This window comes from Chiloscyllium punctatum, chromosome 8 (genome assembly GCF_047496795.1).
Source record: "Chiloscyllium punctatum isolate Juve2018m chromosome 8, sChiPun1.3, whole genome shotgun sequence".
Classification (NCBI taxonomy): Eukaryota; Metazoa; Chordata; class Chondrichthyes; order Orectolobiformes; family Hemiscylliidae; genus Chiloscyllium; species Chiloscyllium punctatum.
In genome coordinates this window covers 77677831-77697328 of record NC_092746.1, presented here as the reverse complement: position 1 = coordinate 77697328, position 19498 = coordinate 77677831, and the positions used below count along the sequence as shown (strand labels likewise).

Sequence of the window (19498 nt, the reverse complement as noted above, 5' to 3'; positions counted from 1 at the left end):
GAAAAGCAGTCAAGCAGCTCTCTTCCACTGCTTAACACCTTGAGATGTGCAACTCCAGCATCATACTCGAAGTCAGACTCAAGTGTTAAGTGCACTAAGTTAGCAACTTATACATACTCTAAACAAAAAGGATCCACTGCAGTCATAATGAGGATTCAGTTTTAACTAGGTCTTAATAACTTGTTCTTTTACTGCAACCCTTGAAAAGAGATGCTGCTCAAAGCCAGAACCTGCAGAATTTAAGCTATAACTAGTTTAGACCACATTAGGTTTTTACAAATTAAAATTTAAATGTTTTCATTCAGTGAATGGACCACTTCAAAAGTACTTTACGACAGAAAGGTGTTTGTAATATAGTGCAGTCATCAAAGGTGCAATTTAAATGCAATCCTTTCTTCCTTAGCATGGCATTTGTGTAGAGTAACTAACTAATCTTTGTTTGACTGACTGCAGCAGCACTATCACACACAGCAATATGATCTGATAATAGACTGAATACTTTGACAACAGTAACACTTCACATATATGTAAAACTTTTACAGTAATAAAGCATTTTAAGGTATTTCATTGCTGCAAGTAAAACTTACATAAACATAGATCAAATAAGGCAACTAATAATGAACAAATTGTTTCTGGGTCTTCCAATAATTGAATTTATTTGAAACTAATCTGTCAATTTCAACAACAAAAACCGAAATTGCTGGAAAAGCTCAGCAGGTCTGGCTGCACCTGTGGGGAGAAATCAGAGTTAACGTTCACATGAAATGACCCTTCTCAGAACACTTTATAACATTTATAAATTTTGACCATGGCTCAACCTTAGTTCAATTGACGTTTCAGGCTGGAGCCCTTTGTCAGAATTGAAGGGCTCTGGCCCGAAGCATTGATTCTCCTGCTCCTCGGACGCTGCCTGACCTGCTGTGCTTTTCCAGCAACACACTCTCAACTCTGATCGCCAGCATCTGCAGACCTCACTGTCTCCTCCATCTTAGTTCAGTTAGTTCACACTGCCTCTGAGTCAAAACGTTGTGTGTTCAAGTCACAGAGTCCTACAATATGGAGACAGGCCCTTTGGTCTAAACTGGTCCATGCTGACCAAAACATCCATCCACGTTAGCCCCATTTCCTTGCACTTAGCCCATATCATTCCAATCCTTTCCTATCCTTGTATTCGTCCAAATGCCTTTTAAATGTTGTTAATGTACCCACCTCAACCACTTCCACTGGCAGCTCATTCCATATGTGTACCACCCTCTGTGTAAAAAAGTTGCCCCTCAGATTCCCTTTTACTCTTTCCCCTCGAACCTTAAACTGGTGCCCTCTAGTCCTCGATTCCCCAACCCTGGGAAAAAGACTGAATACATTCACCCTATTCATGCCTATCATGATCTTATATACTTTTATAAGGTCTCCCCCACCTCCCACCCCCCACCTCAGTCTCCTATACTATAAAGAAAAAATCCTAGCTTGTCCAACTTCTTCCTATAACTCAGACCATTGAGTCCAAGCAACATCCTTATAAATTTCTTCTGCACTCTTACCAGTTTAATAACATCCTTTATAAAGCAAGGTGATCAAACCTGAATACAATAATCCAAATGTGGCTTCACCAACATTCTGTATAACTACAACATAACTTCTCAACTTGTATACTCAATGCCCTGACTGATGAATGCCAGTGTGCCAAAAGCCTTCTTAACTGCCCTTTCTACTTGTGACTCCACTTTCAGAGAACTGTGAATCTGAACTCCAAGATCCCTCTATTCCACTAAACTCCTTAAGGTGCTACATTCACCATGAAACTCCTACCTTGATTTGACTTTCCAAAATGCAAAACCTCACACTTATCTATCTTAAAATCTATTTGCCATTTCTTGGCCCACTACCCCAGCTGATCAAGATCCTGCTTCAATTTCTGATAACCTTCTTCACTATCCACAATACCACCTACTTCAGTGTCATCTGCAAACTTAATCATCATGCCTTGTACTTTCTCACCCAAATCATTGGTACAGATAACAAACAGCAAGGGCCCAGCACCAACCCCTGAGCCACCATACTAGTCACAGGCCTCCAGTCCAACAAGCATCCTTCCACTATTGCCTTCTGCTTCCTACCATCATGTCAATTTTGTATCCAATTTGCCAGCTCACCCAAGATTCCATGTGATCTAACCCTCCAGAGCAGCCTACCATGTGGAACCTTATCCAAGGCCTTTCTGAAATCCATTCAGACTATGTCTACTGCTTTGCAACCTTCCTGGTCACTTCATCAAAGAACTTTGTGATCTTTCACTCACAAAGCCATGTTGACTACTCCTAATGAAACCATGTCTTTCCAATTGTATGTATATCTTACCTCTCAGAATTATCTCAAGTAACTTATCCACCATAGATGTTAAGCTTATTGGTCTATACTTCCCAGGTTTATCTTTGCAGACCTTCTTGAATAATGGCACATTTGCTGCCCTCCAGTCTTCCGGAACCTCACCTGTGGCTAACAATGATGTAAAAATATCAGCCCATAATTTCTTGTCCTGTCTCTTGCAGTGTTCATGGATATATCTGGTCAGGACCAGGAGATTTATCCACCTTCATACACTCTGATACATCCAACACCTCCTCTACTGTGATATGGACTGTCCCCAAGATATCACCACTAACTCCCCAAGTTCCCAAGTCTTCATATCTTTCTCCATGGTCAACACAGAGGAGAAATATTCATTGAGGACCGCACCCATCTCCTGCAGTTCTATATATACATCCTACACCAGAGAGATGTCATTTAGGCTATTATGGTGGGTCAGCTCACTTGACTGCAGTGTGGTGCTTCATAATGTTAAAAACGCAGGTCTAATCCTCATATTGGCTAAGGTAGTTCTTGGGATCCAATTCTTCAACCTGCTTTGTTATGAAATCATGTCATCAATGAGCTGTGATGAGCAGCCCTTACACAATAAGGATTTATCATAAAGAGAGAACATGTGTACTGATACTGAGAAAGTTCTACATTGCTGGAGATGCTTGGATAAGAAATTAAAATGAGTGCCATTTGACCTGTTCCATGTTTTGCTAATATTGAACTTCAGATCAATATCACCAGAAGAAAAGATTGTTGTGTTATTACCATTTGGGCTAAGGATTAGTAGTGGATTAGTTATATTGCTAGTAATGCAAAAGAATGGATTATTGATTCACAGACATGAGCTCAAACCTCATTACAGAATTTGAGTTATTTCAATATCATAGAGTCCTACAGCACATAAACAGACCCTTTGGTCCAACCAGTCAAAGACGAACATAATCCCAAACTAAACTAGTCTCACCTGCCTGTTCCTGAAGCAAATCCTTCCAAATATTTCTTATTCATGTACTTATTTTTTATGTGTCTTTTAAACATTGCAACTGTACATGCATCCACCACTTCCTCTGGAAGTTCATTCCACATATGAACCACTGATTAAAAAAAAATTGCCCCCCATGTCTTTTTGAAATCTTTTTTTCCTCATCTTAAAAATATACTCCTCATCTTGAAATCCCTCACCCTAAAGAAAAGACACCTGCCATTCACCTTATCTATACCCCACATGCAATTCAAATAAATCAGAAATTAAGAAGCTAGTATCAGGAAAGATGACAATGAAACTCAGCCTATTGCAAAAAGTCATCTGGCTCACTTCAGTCTTTTAGGTAAGGAAATCTGCTGTCCTTATCTTGTCTAGCCTACATACAACTCCAGACCCACAGCAAAGTGGTTAATTCCTAACTGTAATCAGATTTGGTCAAACAAGTCACTCAGTTGAATGCAATTAGGTCAATAAAAGATATCTTGATAGTGACTTCTAATTCTGTGAATGAATACAAAAGAAATTGCTGTTTGTGGGACGTTGCAAATCAGCTGCCACAATTTCTATAGGGCAATAATTACCATACCTTAAGAACACTTCATTGGTGAGATCACAAAATGCATTGTATAAATATAAAGCTTTTCCTTTCTTAAAAACATGAAATATAATGATCAGGTTATTTCTCCGAAATCAGACACTAGGATGGTTACTGTTTTCTTTTTACAGGATTTTAGTACAGGTATACTTTGTTTAATATCCTACCCGGAATCTTGCATTATGCACCCGACCCATTGGTCTTCACATTTGCAATCACCTGCAAGAAAAAAAGACTACTTATATTTTAATATATATGTAACATAGCTTTAATCATTTCAAAGACTGACATGAAGAATGATATTCTATATTAAAAATCTCTTTTTGTTCAAATATGCAGCATTCCTTTTTAACAGTTTAACATCAATTTACAAAATGCCCTGGACAATACAAAAAGCTCAGTTATAAATGAATCTCCATCATTTGTTTCACAATTCTGTTAAGAAAACAGGTTAATAAATCAGAGTGGATTCTTAATCATTTAATATACTTATCTTCATCTTTGATGACACAACAGAACCTTATTTACTTTGCAGCCACCAAGCAAGTTAGAACAAAGAACAAACATTTCAAATTGTAATCAACGCTGAAGCTCTTAATTTATATCCACACAATAGAATCAAACTTTGGAAATGCATATCATTAGTCTAAAAGTCGATCCCTTCCTTCTATTGATCATACTGTACTTTCTACCTTTTACTGAAACGGTCATTAATAACCTCCATGACAATCCTATGTGACTCTTTTCAGCATTGTTTCTCTATCATTTCCTTTATATTCACATATGGCTTGAAGGTGGCTACTGGAGATGATATTAAAACATGTTTATTTCAGAATGTGATATGAATACTATACCCACAGGAATGGGGATTTTAAGCTTTCAATGTTAATGCAGCCTCATTTACTGATAGATTAATGCAATCCCACATGTGTCAATGAATATTGAATAATGTTAAATAAGGAGTTAATGATTTGCATTATAAGTTGAATACACTATAGACTGTAGTCTTCAGCAATAGGTATTGGAGTCTGCCTTTCAGAGCTGGTAAAAGAGATTCATTTTGGATGTCAACACCCTTTACATCTTTCAGTTTTTTAATGATGATTTTAACCTGTTGTCCTTATGATGTTTAAAACTTGTTTTTAAAGTGTATCTTCTGTCAAACTCTTCTAGCATTACATTAATATTCTTTTTTATTTCTTTGTACTGGCCTGACTAGGTGAAAATGTAAGCTGGAGTCATTAACTTCATAGCACTATTACCCAATGCTGAAGTTTGGGATACGGTAATGTTTTGTACAAATGAATAGTTTGGGACCTATCTACTTCCTGATTTAATTGAAGTGGGACTAGAGCTTTTAGCCTACTTACTCCTAGAAGACTGTTATGGACCAGATCAAACCCCTCGAAATATGTTTGGAAAGTAGCCTAGACCCTAACTTTTTCTTATTTTAAAGGTAGATGTAAAGTGCTGTGTTTCAGATACAATGCCTCTGGTCAAACTACTCTCGTTAAGCAAAACACAATTTAGTTAAATACTACAATTAAAATACAAACAAGAGAAAGAGGAATTTAGAATAACTTAACTTTTGGAAAACAACCAAATAATAGATACAATACCTATTACTAATTAACTGTTACAAAATAGTAATATCTCATAAACATTCCCCTTGGCAAAATGGCAAATTCAAACACAGGTTCTCACTTGTAGTTCTCCAAACCAGTAGGGGAAAAAGAAAATCAAGAAAAGATTCAGAGAGAATAGCATCCAGGAGACATTCACTGAAGGTCCAACTCTTCTGAGACCCAAAGGCTTCTGCTCAAAACTAAACCTAAAAACTAAAAAAAACACTAGAAAGCTTGGTTTGTCAGAGCTGGCCACACCCCAATGTTCCAACTTTAAAACACCCCAAGGCCTCTCAAATTGTTTACTTTGTAACAGACAACTGGATACCTCTACCATACAATCTCTCTTGATAAAATAACCTCTTAAAGTGACAGCATTGTCACAAGATGGACTAGTCCTTTAAATATTATAGTGAGTTTGGCAGTATCACAGATAACCTACTTTGCAAATTTAACACTGAGTGGTCTGGTAAAAATGACTGGCCTTTAATGCACTGTCAGTGGAGCAAGAGAAGCAGGAGTGCTTTTTCCACACCTACCAATCTTACTTACCCCCTTCCATCACACAAAATCAGATGGAACAGCTCATGCAATTCCATGCGCACCCCTAGTGTCGCACTATCTCCATATTCCCACAAATACACCAACAGGTTTCTGACTTTGAACTACCGGCCCAGCAGGAAGCTAACTCCTTCAATCAAGCTGGCATCCTGGCATGGGTCCTGTACCCAAATTGGAGGGAAACCCACTTGCAACCAGTCCATGTCAACACTGGGTCATTGTTTTAAGTGATTTCCTATATGAAGTTCATAAGCCACAATAATCCATTACTGTAACAATATGTTACAGATTCATATATTTTGTACCAGAATTATTTTACACCTGTGGAGAATTACCATCTAACATATTGATACTATGTACCAGTGTTAAAGGTTTATATAATTTTATTTGCACATAATAGAATTTAACTCTAAGATATTATAACACATTTCCAAGTTAACACCACTGACAACACTTCAAAAGGACTTTACTGGCTGTAACGCATTTGAAAATGACCTGAGATCATGAAAGACATTATATAAATGTGAGTATTTCTTTCTTTAAAAGTAATATGGATAATTTTATGAAAATTACAGTTCCATTAGCAAGTCTTACCTGCTGGGAAATTATTTTGGGAATTCAAGCGAATGTTCCTCACAATTTGCCTATTAATAGTCTGTGTGGATTGATACTTTCTATGTCTAAATTACCAATACTTCAATATCAGTTACCACCATGGGAGCACCCCAGATTCCAGATTTACCTCGGTACGGAAGGTTCTGTGTTAGGAGCACACAATTACAATGTCATTCTCTGTAATTTGATTTAATTGAAGTGGGACTAGAGCTTTTGTGAGCCCATCAGCAGAAGAAGAATTGTATTTGACCTCAATCTGTAACCTGGCACATCTCTTTTTCTAACACTGTGCTGAGTGATCAACCCAATGAGACTGGAGACAGCTATTTTTCGCGTGATTATGTATGGACATGACTGGAACTCGAATAATGAATGGTGTACATGACTGGAAACATGTAATGTTATTCAGAAGGAAAAGCTCCACCTGACAAAAATAAACAGCCATGGATATAAGGAGGTAAGGCACAGCATAAAATTAAAAGAAATGGCTTTTAAAACTTAAACAACAGTACAGATCTCACAGAATGGGACAAATGCAAAGACTAATAAAGGCCAACAAAGTGGTTTACAGGAGCAGCCAAAAAGGATTATGAAAGGAAACTTGCAAAGTCATAAAAGACTTTAAGAAGAGATTTGATAGTTACATAAAGGGAAAGTGATAAGAATACTATTTGTTCACTGAAGGCTGAGAGCAGGGATATTGTTCATGACCATGGGAAAATGGCAGGCGTACTGAACGATTATTTTCAGTATTCATAGAAGTGCCGTTGAAATTAATAGAGAATTGGACTGTGTCTAAACAAAATTAGCTTAAGTAAATCATCAATTGTGGGGAAATTATTGGAAGTGAAGGGTGCCAGACTCCCAGGATCTGAGAGTTTCTATCTATAGGTTGTAAAGGAGGTAGGAAAGCACATTTTTGATGCCCTAAACGTAATATTTCAGAGTTCCCTGGATTTATGAGTTGTAACTCTGCATTGGAAATTTCCGCATATTACTCCACTCTTTAAAAAGGGTGACTAAGGGAAACAAAGACATCATTAGCTAAGATGGAAGCCCACAGAATTGATAGTATGTTACTGACATGGCCAGGAAATTGTTTGAGTGGCACAAAACACAGTTGGAATAATGGATAAATACTCAAATTGGCAGGATGAGACTAATGGGGTCCCGCAGGAGTCTGTTTGGGGGCCTCGATTATTAACCATTTTTCATTCAGAACTTGGATAAGGGCATATAAAGTCAAATATCGAAACTTGCTGACATGTCTGGGAGGCATTGCAGACAGTGTAGATGAAAATTACAACAAGATATTAACAAATGAGGTGAATGGGCAAAGCTGTGACAAATGAATTTTAATATAATCAAGTATGAGGCTTTTCATTTCAGACTGAAAAGGGATAGATCGAGGTTTTTTTTAAGAGAGCACAAAGTTAAATATTGGGGGTTTCAGTGCATAGCTCTTTAAAATGTCACAAACAGATGCAGAAAGTAGTCAAAAAGGCTAATGGAATGCTGGCCTTCATATCTAAAGGGCTAGAGTTTAAGGTTGAAAATGTTATGAAGCAGTTATGCAAAACCCTAGTTAGACCCCACTGAGAGTATTGTGAGCAGATCTGGGCACCACACTTTAGGAAGGATGTTTCAATCTTGGAATGAATTCAATGCAAGTTTACAAGGCTGATATCTGGACTTCAGGGTTAAGGTAGAGGTGAAGTTAGACAAATTAGGCCTCTAATATCTAGAGTTTAGAAGGTTAAAGGCTGATCTAACCAAGGTATTCAGGGAAAGACAGTGAAGATAAAGATAAACTATTTCATTTGTAAAAGACCCTAGAATCAAGGGGCATTGTATAAGAATTAGGGCTAGGCCATTCAGGAGAGATATTAGAAAGCACTTCTACACGCAAAGAGTAATGGAGATTTGGACCTCTCTTCCTCAAATGGCAGTCAGTGCTAATTCAACTGTTAAATTTAAGTCTGAGATAGGCAAACATTTTTAAGCATGTGTCAGAGATGTGGATCCAAGGCAAGCATATGGAGTTAGGCCACAGATCAGCCATGGTCTTATTGAATGATGAAGCAGGGTGGTGGGGCTGAATAGCCTTCTCCTGTACCTTTGTTCCCAGTTGTATATAAAAATGGGTTTCTTGTATTCAGAAGTTCTGTTCTAGCGACTCTAGGATAGATTCTCCCTGCAAATGTCTGAAGGAATAATTGTAAAACTGAACTCAAGACAACCATTACAAAAAGAATACTCATCACTTTCCTGGCAAAGTGTAACAAAGTGGGTGGCACGGTAGCACAGTGGTTAGCACTGCTGCCTCACAGCGCCAGTGACCCGGGTTCAATTCCCACCTCAGGCGACTCTCTGTGTGGTGTTTGCACATTCTCCCCGTGTCTGCGTGGGTTTCCTCCGGGTGCTCCGGTTTCCTCCCACAGTCCAAAGATGTGCAGGTCAGGTGAATTGGCCATGCTAAATTGCCTGTAGTGTTAGGTAAGGGGTAGATGTAGGGGTATGGGTGGGTTGCGCTTTGGCGGGGTGGTGTGGACTTGTTGGGCCGAAGGGCCTGTTTCCACACTGTAAGTAATCTAATCTAAACCTCAGAAGCTGAACAAGCTAAAGCAGTTTGGCAGACTGGCACACACCCTCCAGCATTAAATCTACATAGTTCCAATATGTACCACCTAAAAGATGGACTGCAGCAAATCATAAAAGCTCCTTCAGCAACACCTTCCAAACTTTTGAGGTCTACTACCTAAAAGGACAAGGGTAGCAGATATATGTGAACACCACCAGCTGAAAGTTTCCCTCCAAGCCACACATCATCCTGTTTTGGAAATATATTGCCATGTAAAGACCATATAATTTCATTTTCTGCATTTTTACTTGTGGACTGAAATCGAAAAAGGACTGTTTTGAAACCAAACGATTGTGGAAGGAATAAACACATTTTTAAAAAATTACTAAAATGCACTTTTTATATGGTTTACCCTGCTGCTTTGTTCAAGCAGTTGGAGAGAAGGGAGATGTGGCACTGCACCAGGGGTGAGTATACAGAGTGAGATCTGGCGAGCAACAAGTAGCTAATTGGTTTGTGCAATTCTGACCATGGATGCATCAGCCTAATATTAACTCTCTGAATGATGCCTTGGCAGTTGGCAGCTTGTGGGTGAGAACCATACATTGGCCAGCTTCAGACTATTGGACGGGAAGGTGCATCTCTCTCTCTCTCTCTCCCCCTATGCAATCTCTGCCTCTCTCTACGCAATAAAAACACCTGAAGCCTGAAGAAAGCCACCAGTTGCTGTAAGTTGTTGCCTTTCAACAGTAACTAAGAGACTTTACTATTAATATACCAACTGCCCTATGTCTCCTGTAAAGAAGTTAAAAAAACCTGGAGAAAGTGGTCAAAGAACAGAAAATCTTGACAGGCAAAATGACCACCTCAGCAATGCCTGTGGACTGATTCTGGTGAACTCTTTCTCCTACCCTTATTTTCCCTCATCAGTAAAAGTGATGTTTTTTGTTTGTTTGTCTGTGTTCATATTTTTGTGTTGGGTTATAAAAGGGACTTAGAGTTTTAACTGATAAAGCCATACGTTGGTAGTACATAGCTGTTTACTGTGATCAGAATTCACTTCTTTGTAATAAATATCCGTGCTTGTTTACTCAAGGACCTGGTCAGTGGTTTCTGTAAATTTGATTCCAAAAGAAGGGTGAATCAGGGACTTCACAAAATATGCTCAACATGTTTCCTAATGAAATGAGAAAGCAAAAAATAAACAATAGCAAACGGTTTATAAATAAATAAAAGGGACAGCATTAAATCAGAGAAGAAAAGCAGAGAGAAAGACACTTGAATGGCCTGCAATGATCAAGAAGGTGGCTTATCACCTCCTTCTGAGGGGCAATCAAACCAGAGATCTTCACATCCCAGAAATGAATAAAGGAAACATTCACTTGGTGACAACAGCATTTCTGTACATTATGTCCATATTATTCTTGCATTTTGCAATCATTAAAATGTCTGCTGGGGAAACACTGGTGCATTATAATTGTATACCTTACTGTGCTCAGCTCTTGAATAAAAGATGACCATTTCCTACACAGTGCTTCACGCTCTGCTCATAAACTTACAGCTTGATTCTTTGTTTTGCAAACAGAATCAGTTTTTGTTTTACAGTATTTCACTTGTCTCTCATTTGGTAGTCTCAATTAATTACTCAGTTATACACGAGGCCACATGGCTCCTTTTGTTCATTCTTTTATAATGATTCCCGAGTACTGGCTGGTATGGATTTATATTTGGCTATCACTGTTACCACAGTTGTTTTACTTAAATACAGAAGAAGCAAAAGCAAACATTAAACATGTATTTAACTGTGAAATTATGATCTACAGCTTAATCATTCCTAATACCAACTCTTTCTCATGATACCTTACTGTGTAAGCTTAGCCGTTATAACACCTGTCTTTTACCTTGGACTTTTCCAACTCCAGAACCTAAATAATCTACTCGAGTAAAACTGTAGTTTACCTGTACGTCCTTCAACTTTGTTTAGTCTACTCACTATTTCATGCTAAACACAGATTGGGTGAGCACATTGCAGAATGCTTCCTTCTGAACCACAAATATAACTCTGAGCTTCTTAACCAAATAGCCAGAGGAAAGAGGAGGAACAGGAGCAGGACGTTCAGCTCCTCCAGCCTGCTCAGTCATTCAATAGGATCAAAGGTGATCAACATTCCTCACTTCCACTTTCCTGCCCTTTCCCGTAAGCCTTGATCACTTTCTGATCAAGGATCTATTTATCTCAACCTTAAACATACACAAGGGCTTTATGACAAGAAGTTCTAAAGACTCATAATCCTCCGAGCAAAGAAATTCCTTCTCACCTCAGTCTTAAACTGATGCCACTTTATTGTGTCCTCTGGTCCAAAACCCATGATAGGAAACATCCTCTCAACACTTACCCTGTCAACAATCCCATATGTTTCAATGAGACCACCTCTCATTCTTCTAAACTCCAGTGAAAATAGTCTCACCTGTTTGAGTTAATTCCTACATACTGCAATCATCTGCAAACCTGCAAAAGAATGCCTTATCCCCACCCACTGTTTCCTGCCCATTAGCCAATTCACTATCCATGTTCATATAGAACTTCCAACATTGGGGTTCTTCTCTTATGACAACTTCTTGTGTGGTACTTTGTCAAATGCCTTCTGGAAGTCCAAATACGACATATCTATTGGTTCCCCTCTATCTACTCTGCATCCCTGTCACAATGAAATGTAATGTAATCTTGAGGAACAGTCAGTACCTACTTGTCTGTTCTAGAACTTCATTGACTTCACTGAGTTCCCAGTTTCTCTGCTGCCTTTTCTTCAGGGAGGTGCTCTTCTGGAGCAATCCCATAATAGTTTCCTGTTAGCTTGCAGGATTGTTCCATTTGCCATTTGATCCACCTGATCACAGACCTATTTTATTCAATGCCCACTGGAAAGGCAAATCAGGGCAGCATTTAGACATTCAACGGTAAGGTCCTGGGGACTGCTGCTGAACAAAGAGAACTTGGAATACAGGTTCATAGTTTGTGTATGAAATGAGCTGCCAGAGGTAAGTGGTGGAGACTGGGCCAAATAGAGTCATAGAGATGTACAGCACGGAAACAAACCCTTCGGTCCAACTCATCCAGATATCCTAACCTACTCTAGTTCCATCTGCCAGTACTCGGCCCTTATCTCTCTCAAACATTTCTATTCATATACCCATCCAGATGCCTTTTAAATGTTGTAATTGTACCAGCCTCTACCACTTCCTTTGGCAGCTCATTCCAGACATGCAAAACCCTCTATGTGATAAAGTTACCCCTTAGGTGCCTTTTAAACTTTTCTCCGCTCACCCTAAACCTATGCCCTCTAGTTCTGGACTTACCCACCCCAGCAAAAATACCTTGTCTATTTACCGTATCCATGCCCCTCATGATTTTATAAACCTCTATAAGGTCAACACTCAGCCTCTGATGCTCCAGGGAAAACAGCCCAAGGTTATTCAGCGTCTGCCTATAGCTCAAATCCTCCAATCCTGGCCAATGGTCTGACTAATAAAAGAAGGCAGACCAAACACCTTCTTCACTATTCTATCTACCAGTGACCTCACTTTCAAGGAACTAAGAACTTGCACTCCAAGGTCTCTTTGTTCAGCAAACCCGCCAGGAACTTACCAAAGTGCCGGCAAATGAGACTAGATTAATTTAGGATATCTGGTCAGATGGACGAGTTGGATCGAAGGATCTGTTTCCATGCTGCACATCTGTATGACTCCATGATCTTGCCCTCCTATTTTACTGCAAAGCCCATATATCTCTGCCATCTCCAGTTTTGGCCTTGATCAGAAATTTGAAGGAGGAAGGGGTCAAATGGCTCCCCACCCTCATCCACCTCTGAAAGAAAATTCATGGAAACCAAGTCATCCATTAAAAGTCTGTCCTACAGCCATCCTCACTCGAGAGAAAGTCCCAACCTCAGGAGCTATCAGCTAAGAGGGTCATAAGAGGGTCTAATACAGATGGAGGTGTCAGGCAAGTGATGCAGAGGAAAGCTTGAATGGTCTTATTTTGGCAGGAACAGCTTGTTATCACGTTAAATTAGCCTTCAGGGTGACATGGTGGCTCAGTGGTTAGCAAAGCTGTCTCACAGCGGCAGTGACTCAGGTTCAATTCCACGTTTGGGTGATTGCGCAAACTCCATGAAGACATTCTCCCCCTGTCAGCGTGGGTTTCCTCCGGGTGCTCCAGTTTTCTCCCACAGTCCAAAGATGTGCAGGTTAGGTGGACTGACCATGCTAAATTGCCCATAGCAGAATGTGCAAGTTGGGTGGACTAGCCATGGGAAAATCAGGGTTACAGGGAGAGGGTAGTTGGGTGGATCTGGGTGAGATGCTCTTTGGACGGCTGGTATGGACTTGATCCCTAGTTTGCTTCCACACTAGGGATTCTCTGCTTCATTTGCTTATACATGGTTGGTGGCTGCACAATCCAGCGACTGATCCTTATGCCACTGATGGTATCTGACTGGATGAGTATTTTCAGCAATTTCTGTTTTTATTTCTGATATCAGCATCAGTTAGGAAAATAAAGCAGTTAAGAAGTATGTGATAGCTATAGAGACAATATGCATGTTATTGAGATTATGCTGAATTAAAGTACAATATTATGAGCACCACAATTGGTAACTAAGGTTTTGATATATCTGTACCGATGCAGTGGGGTGACATTAGTACTGTGCCACAGTGAATGCAGGCAACTAGAAAATAGTAGTCTATTTAATACTCTGTGCAATTTTTTTTACACTACCTAAAATGAAAAATAACATTGGGTGAATGCAAAATAGAGTGTTGATTTACCATTACCCATTTGTACTATCACTGACAGCAGATTTAATCCATCTTTTGACCAGTTCTGGACTTTGTATCCAGTGATGTTATTGAGATTCTGAACAGAGGCTATCACAGTTAACCTAGGAACATCCAGACAATTACCATTTTCAATCAGAGAAAATCTACCCTTCGCCTTTTGACACTGCCACCTCTAAATTCCAAACCCTTGAGCTTACCATCAACCTGAAGCTGACCTGGACCATCCTTGTATTAACTGGGCTGACAAGAATAGGTCAGAGACAAGGAATTCAGCAGTGTCCAATTCGCCACCTGTCTGCCCAATGCCTGTACACAATCTACTAAGGAGAAGTCAGGAATGTGATTGGATATTTTCCTTGTGCCTGGATAAAAGCATCAAGCACACGCAAGAAGCTTGACAATATCCAGGTCAAAACAAACAAAAACAAATTGCAGATGGTGGAGAATTTAAATAAAACAAAATGCTATAAAAACTCAGTAGACTTGGTAGCACCTGCAAAGAGCGTAGGAGAGTTCATGTTTTGAGTCTAACAACACTTCTTTGGAACATCAAAGAACTAACCCTCTCCTCATAAACTGCTAGACCTGCTGAGTTTCTCCAGCACTTTCTGTGCTCATTCCAGGACAAAGTGAACAGTTTGTTTGGGACCCCATCAACCACTGTCAACATTCATTCCCTGCACAAGCCAACACAAAGAATGCTGGAGAAACTGAAATTTGGAAGAAGTCATACTGGACTCAGAACCTTAACTCTATTTCTCTCTCCACAGATGCTGCCAGACCTGCTGAGTTTCTCCAGCTTTCCTTGTGCTTGTCCCAGATTTTCAGCGCCTGTAGCATTTTGCCTGTAGTCACTCCTTTCACCACTGATACACAATGACAGCAGTGTACACCATCCACAAGAAGCACTGCAGTTACTCACCAATACATCAGCTCACCACCATTTGCAAGTTGCCCTCCAAGCCACACATTATCCTGACTTGGAACAGTATTACCATTCCTTCACTGTTGTTGTGTTAAAATCCTGGAAACTCCCTCTCTACAGCACTGTGGGTATTACAAGTAGGTAACTCATCAATATCTTCTCCAGGACAATAAAAGACCTGCAATAAATGCTGGCCTAGCCAGTGATGTCCACATCCTTTGGAAGACTGAAAAAGAAATAACACCTTCACACTTAGATCCTGCAAAGGGTATGGCCTTGTTCTTGTGACTGTGATTGCTTACTGAGGAGAAACATTGGTTCACTGGGCATGTGATTTAAGTTTTTAGAAGTATGAAAGTAAGAGATGTACTAGATTTAGAGATATGAAATAGATGCTTGTTGTAGATCTGGAGATATGTTTCTAAAATGGCTAGAGTCAAAACAGCTGTCAGGAAGTACAAACATTCTTAGAACCTTATCCTCTGCTGGGAGATGTGAAGATGGATGTGCGAAGTGCAGGATCACTACATGTTTTGAGAAGATATTGGACAAGTTGTTGAATTAGGACATTTTGGTCTTTCGGGAGCATATGGATTAATTAAATTTGCTTAGCGATGCATCATGAATAATCATTGTACCCTGCAGCATATTTAATTGTCTTACATAGTCAGGTACTAATTTCACTGACTTTTTCTTCCAATTATTATGGATTATAATTCCTGCAGCTTTACTTGACTCAAGAGTTAACATTATTAACAGTTGCTAAGGGCAGTAAATGAGGTGGACAGTGGAAGCACTGCTGGACCTCATACATTTGCTAGACAATTCTTTGTAAGTTGCAATGCACAGACTTATCCTTATATACCTTACTCCTTGCTTTAATAAACAAGATTGTTCTATTTTCTTGGCAAAATTATCGGCACATCTAAAATTGAGATAGCAATAAGAATAAGATCGTCAATTTTCCAATATACTATACTGAGATTTATTTCTCTGAAATAAAGATTTGGGGCATGCAGAAGATCCCTTTTAAATATGTTAGCAATGCAAAAGCTTACCATTCTTTCTTTTGTTATCTGGAAAGATGCCAAGATTCTGTGCCAGGCTTTGGGCAAGTGTGACAGTCATTGCACCAGCACCTCCAAACTGAAACAAAGCATCAGATATCGTCTGAAAACCAGTAAAAATCTGTCTTCACTTTTCATTTTTCTTTACTGCAGAAGGTCTTAATAGGTATTTGTGACATAATGCACAAATGAGAGGACTAACAGACAAGACAATACACAATAATTAGTAGGATTCTGCATAAAATCTCTAAAGAGGGTGAGCAAATATTTAGAAGGGTGCCATTAAACTGGAAAGGGTGCAAAACAGATTTACAAGGACGTGAAGACGACTGGAGGGTTGAGTTGTAAGGAGGGGCTCTATAAGCTGGGAGGTGCCTCCCTAGAGCCTAGGAAGCTGAAGGGTGACATAATAGAGGTTTATAAAATCATGAGAGGCATTGTTAAGATGAACAGCCAAAGTCTTTTCCCCAAGGTGGAGGCGTCCAGACTTGAGGCCACAAGTTTCAGATGAAGAGTAAGTGGTTTAGGGGACATCTAAGGAAAAAGTAAATTCATCCAGATAGTGACAGAAATATGAAACAAGCTGAGTGAGAGGGTGGTAGAAGCAGGTATTCCTGCAATGTTTAGGAAGCATCTGGATAGGCACTTAAATTGCCCAGGTATTGAAGGCTATGGATCAAGTTCAAATAAATGGGAATAATGTTGTTTGGTGTTTGTGGTCAGCATAGGCGTGTTGGACCTGTATCTATGTTGTATGACAGTGACTCTGAGAGAACATGTCCACAGATCCCCAAAGAGGGTGGGACAGGGAGATAATGTGGGCAAAAAAGCATGAGAGATTCCTTTTGTTGATTGACACCTAGAGTATAGGAGCAGGTAAGAAGTATGTGAAAAAGAGTCACACCAGTTACAGATGGAGAACTGATAACATTCTGGTCACCGTATTATAGGGAGGATTTGATTGAACTAGCCAGGTATAGAGGAGGATTACAAAGGTGTTGCCAGGAATGGAACATTTTAGTTGAGGAAAGATTGACAGTGCTTGTTCTTTTTGGATCAAGTAAGGCTGAAAGGATTTAATTGAGGTATATATTGTTATTATCGGACTTGACACAGCATATAGGAAGGATGTATTTCCATTAACAAAGGTTAATAATCAGAGGACAAATACTTGAACAAAAACAGAAATTGCTGGAAAATCTCAGCAGGTCTAGCAGCATTTGTGGAGAGAAATTAGAGTTAACATTTTGGATCCAGCAGGTCTGAAGAAGGGTCACTGGATCCAAAATGTTAACTCTGATTTCTCTCCACAAATGCTGCTAGACCTGCTGAGATTTTCCAGCAATTTCTGTTTTGGTTTTGGATTTCTAGCATCTGCAGTTCTTGCAGTTTTTTTTTCATGAATATTTGAAGTCTGGAAACACAGGGTCTGATTTTAACTCTGTAAGCAAATGATTTTAAATGGATTAAAATCATACCCATAGAATCTCTAAAATATGAAATTCATTTTCCTTGCCATTTATCTTTTAGGATCTTAACCATTAAATCATAACGATTTGGGCAGATACTGTAGGAAGCTGATTCACAGCTGTCATAATGAAAGAGCGCATCCATCAAAATGATCGGTGTGAATATCCTTCTCAGAATAGACTTTATTCATAGCTGAAATTTTAAAAATATTGAAGCATTAGTGCAGCATAACGCTTGTCCTTCCTTACCTTGAAGTTGAAGTTCTACAAATACTTTCATGTCAAAATGCTAACAAGCAAATCATTTCATTTCTCAACTTCAAGTATTCTACTCATACAGCAGCTTTATCTGCTTAGACTGTAAATTGCAGAACCTTACAGCAAGCAACTTTGCAAACAATGCCACTTACCACAATTGTGCAGTTTACATAACTTTTTCTATTACAGTAATAGAATACTTATGTTTCCTGGTTTATGTTTAGACAATTCAGTTACATGACACTGAACTGTCTGTTGCTGTTAAATGGATCATAAAATACTTGGAATTCCCTTGCAGCCTGTAATCTACCACTAACTTACAGAAAATGGATGCGTTCTTTTGGCACTCTTAGCAGTGAACTGCTGATATTGCAACTGCAACAGCAATAATCAACAACTTAGAAGCTTTAATGTAAAAGTTATAATGAGAAACCAAACAGCATAATGCCACACACAACATTAAAAGTGAGAAAGGAATACCAGCTGAATCTTGCCACCTGCTGACTGTCACAGAGGATTTAATAGGCATGCAGGCACATACACATACTAACTTAAGAGGGAGGTGATGCTGAACGTTAGATAATTAATTTCTTAACTAGTCACAAATAAAGGAATATTTTAACAAACTATAAACCAGCAAAATAACAAGGTTACATTTTCCTAAATCGCTAAGTCTATTTAACAGATTTTACTGAACTGTCTTAGAGTATGGCTGCTTGGTAATTTCTCTCCCTCAGGTCTCTGGTTTCTTTCGCTAACCTCTACTCACAAAAAAGGATGCATGTGTGAAAGTTACTCCCAGCTTGTTTAAAAAAAAATGCATGGGATGCGGGCATCACAGTCTGGGCCAGTATTTATTGCTCAAACCTAGTCAGCCTTGAGAAGGTGGTGTGGCTGCCTTCTTGAACCACTACTGTCTATTTAGTGTAGGTACACCCACAATGCCATTGGAGAGCTGCTCCAGGATTTTGCCCAGCGACAGTGAAGGTGATGTATTGCCAAGTCAGGATGGTGAGTGGCTTGGAGGGAAACATGCAGGTGGTGGTGTTCTAATGTGTCTGTTATCTTGTCCTTCTGGATGGTAGCAGTCATGGGTTTGGAAAGTGTTGTCAAAGGACCCTTTGGTGAATTTCAGCACTACATCCAGTAGTTAGCACACATTACTGCTACTGAGTATCGGTGGAGGAGGAAGTGAGTATTTGTGGACTCGATGCAGTTTTCCCTGGAACGTCGTATGCTGAGGGTTGACCTTATGGAGGTTTATAAAATCAGGATGGGCATGGATAGGATAAATAGACAAAGTCTCTTCCATGGAGTGGGGAATTCCAGAACTAGAGGACATGATTTATGAGAGGGGAAAGATATAAAAGAGACCTAAGGGGCAACTGTTTCACGCAGAGGGTGGTGCGTTTATGGAATGAGCTGCCAGAGGAAGTGGTGGAGGCTGGTACAATTGCAACATTTAAAAGACATCTGGATGGGGATATGAATAGGAAGTAGTTTAGAGAGTTATAGGCAAGTGCTGGCAAATAGGACTAGATTAGGTTGGGATATCTGGTCGGCATGGACGAGTTGGACTTAAGGGTCTGTTTCTGTGCTGTACATCTCTATGACTCT

The 19498-nt window shown here is 39.4% G+C and overlaps 1 protein-coding gene across 6 annotated transcripts in view; it reads right to left on the bottom strand.

Moving 5' to 3' along the window:
• Positions 1–19498, bottom strand: part of adam22 (ADAM metallopeptidase domain 22) — a 391455-nt gene that overhangs the window by 136595 nt on the left and 235362 nt on the right. For all 6 annotated transcript variants that reach the window (XM_072575862.1, XM_072575864.1, XM_072575865.1 and 3 more), the window contains exons 13-14: positions 16146–16233; positions 4109–4160 (exon numbers count right to left, since the gene is read on the bottom strand). In XM_072575862.1, the coding sequence (XP_072431963.1) occupies positions 4109–4160; positions 16146–16233 (140 nt within the window). The remainder of the gene's footprint in view (positions 1–4108; positions 4161–16145; positions 16234–19498) is intronic.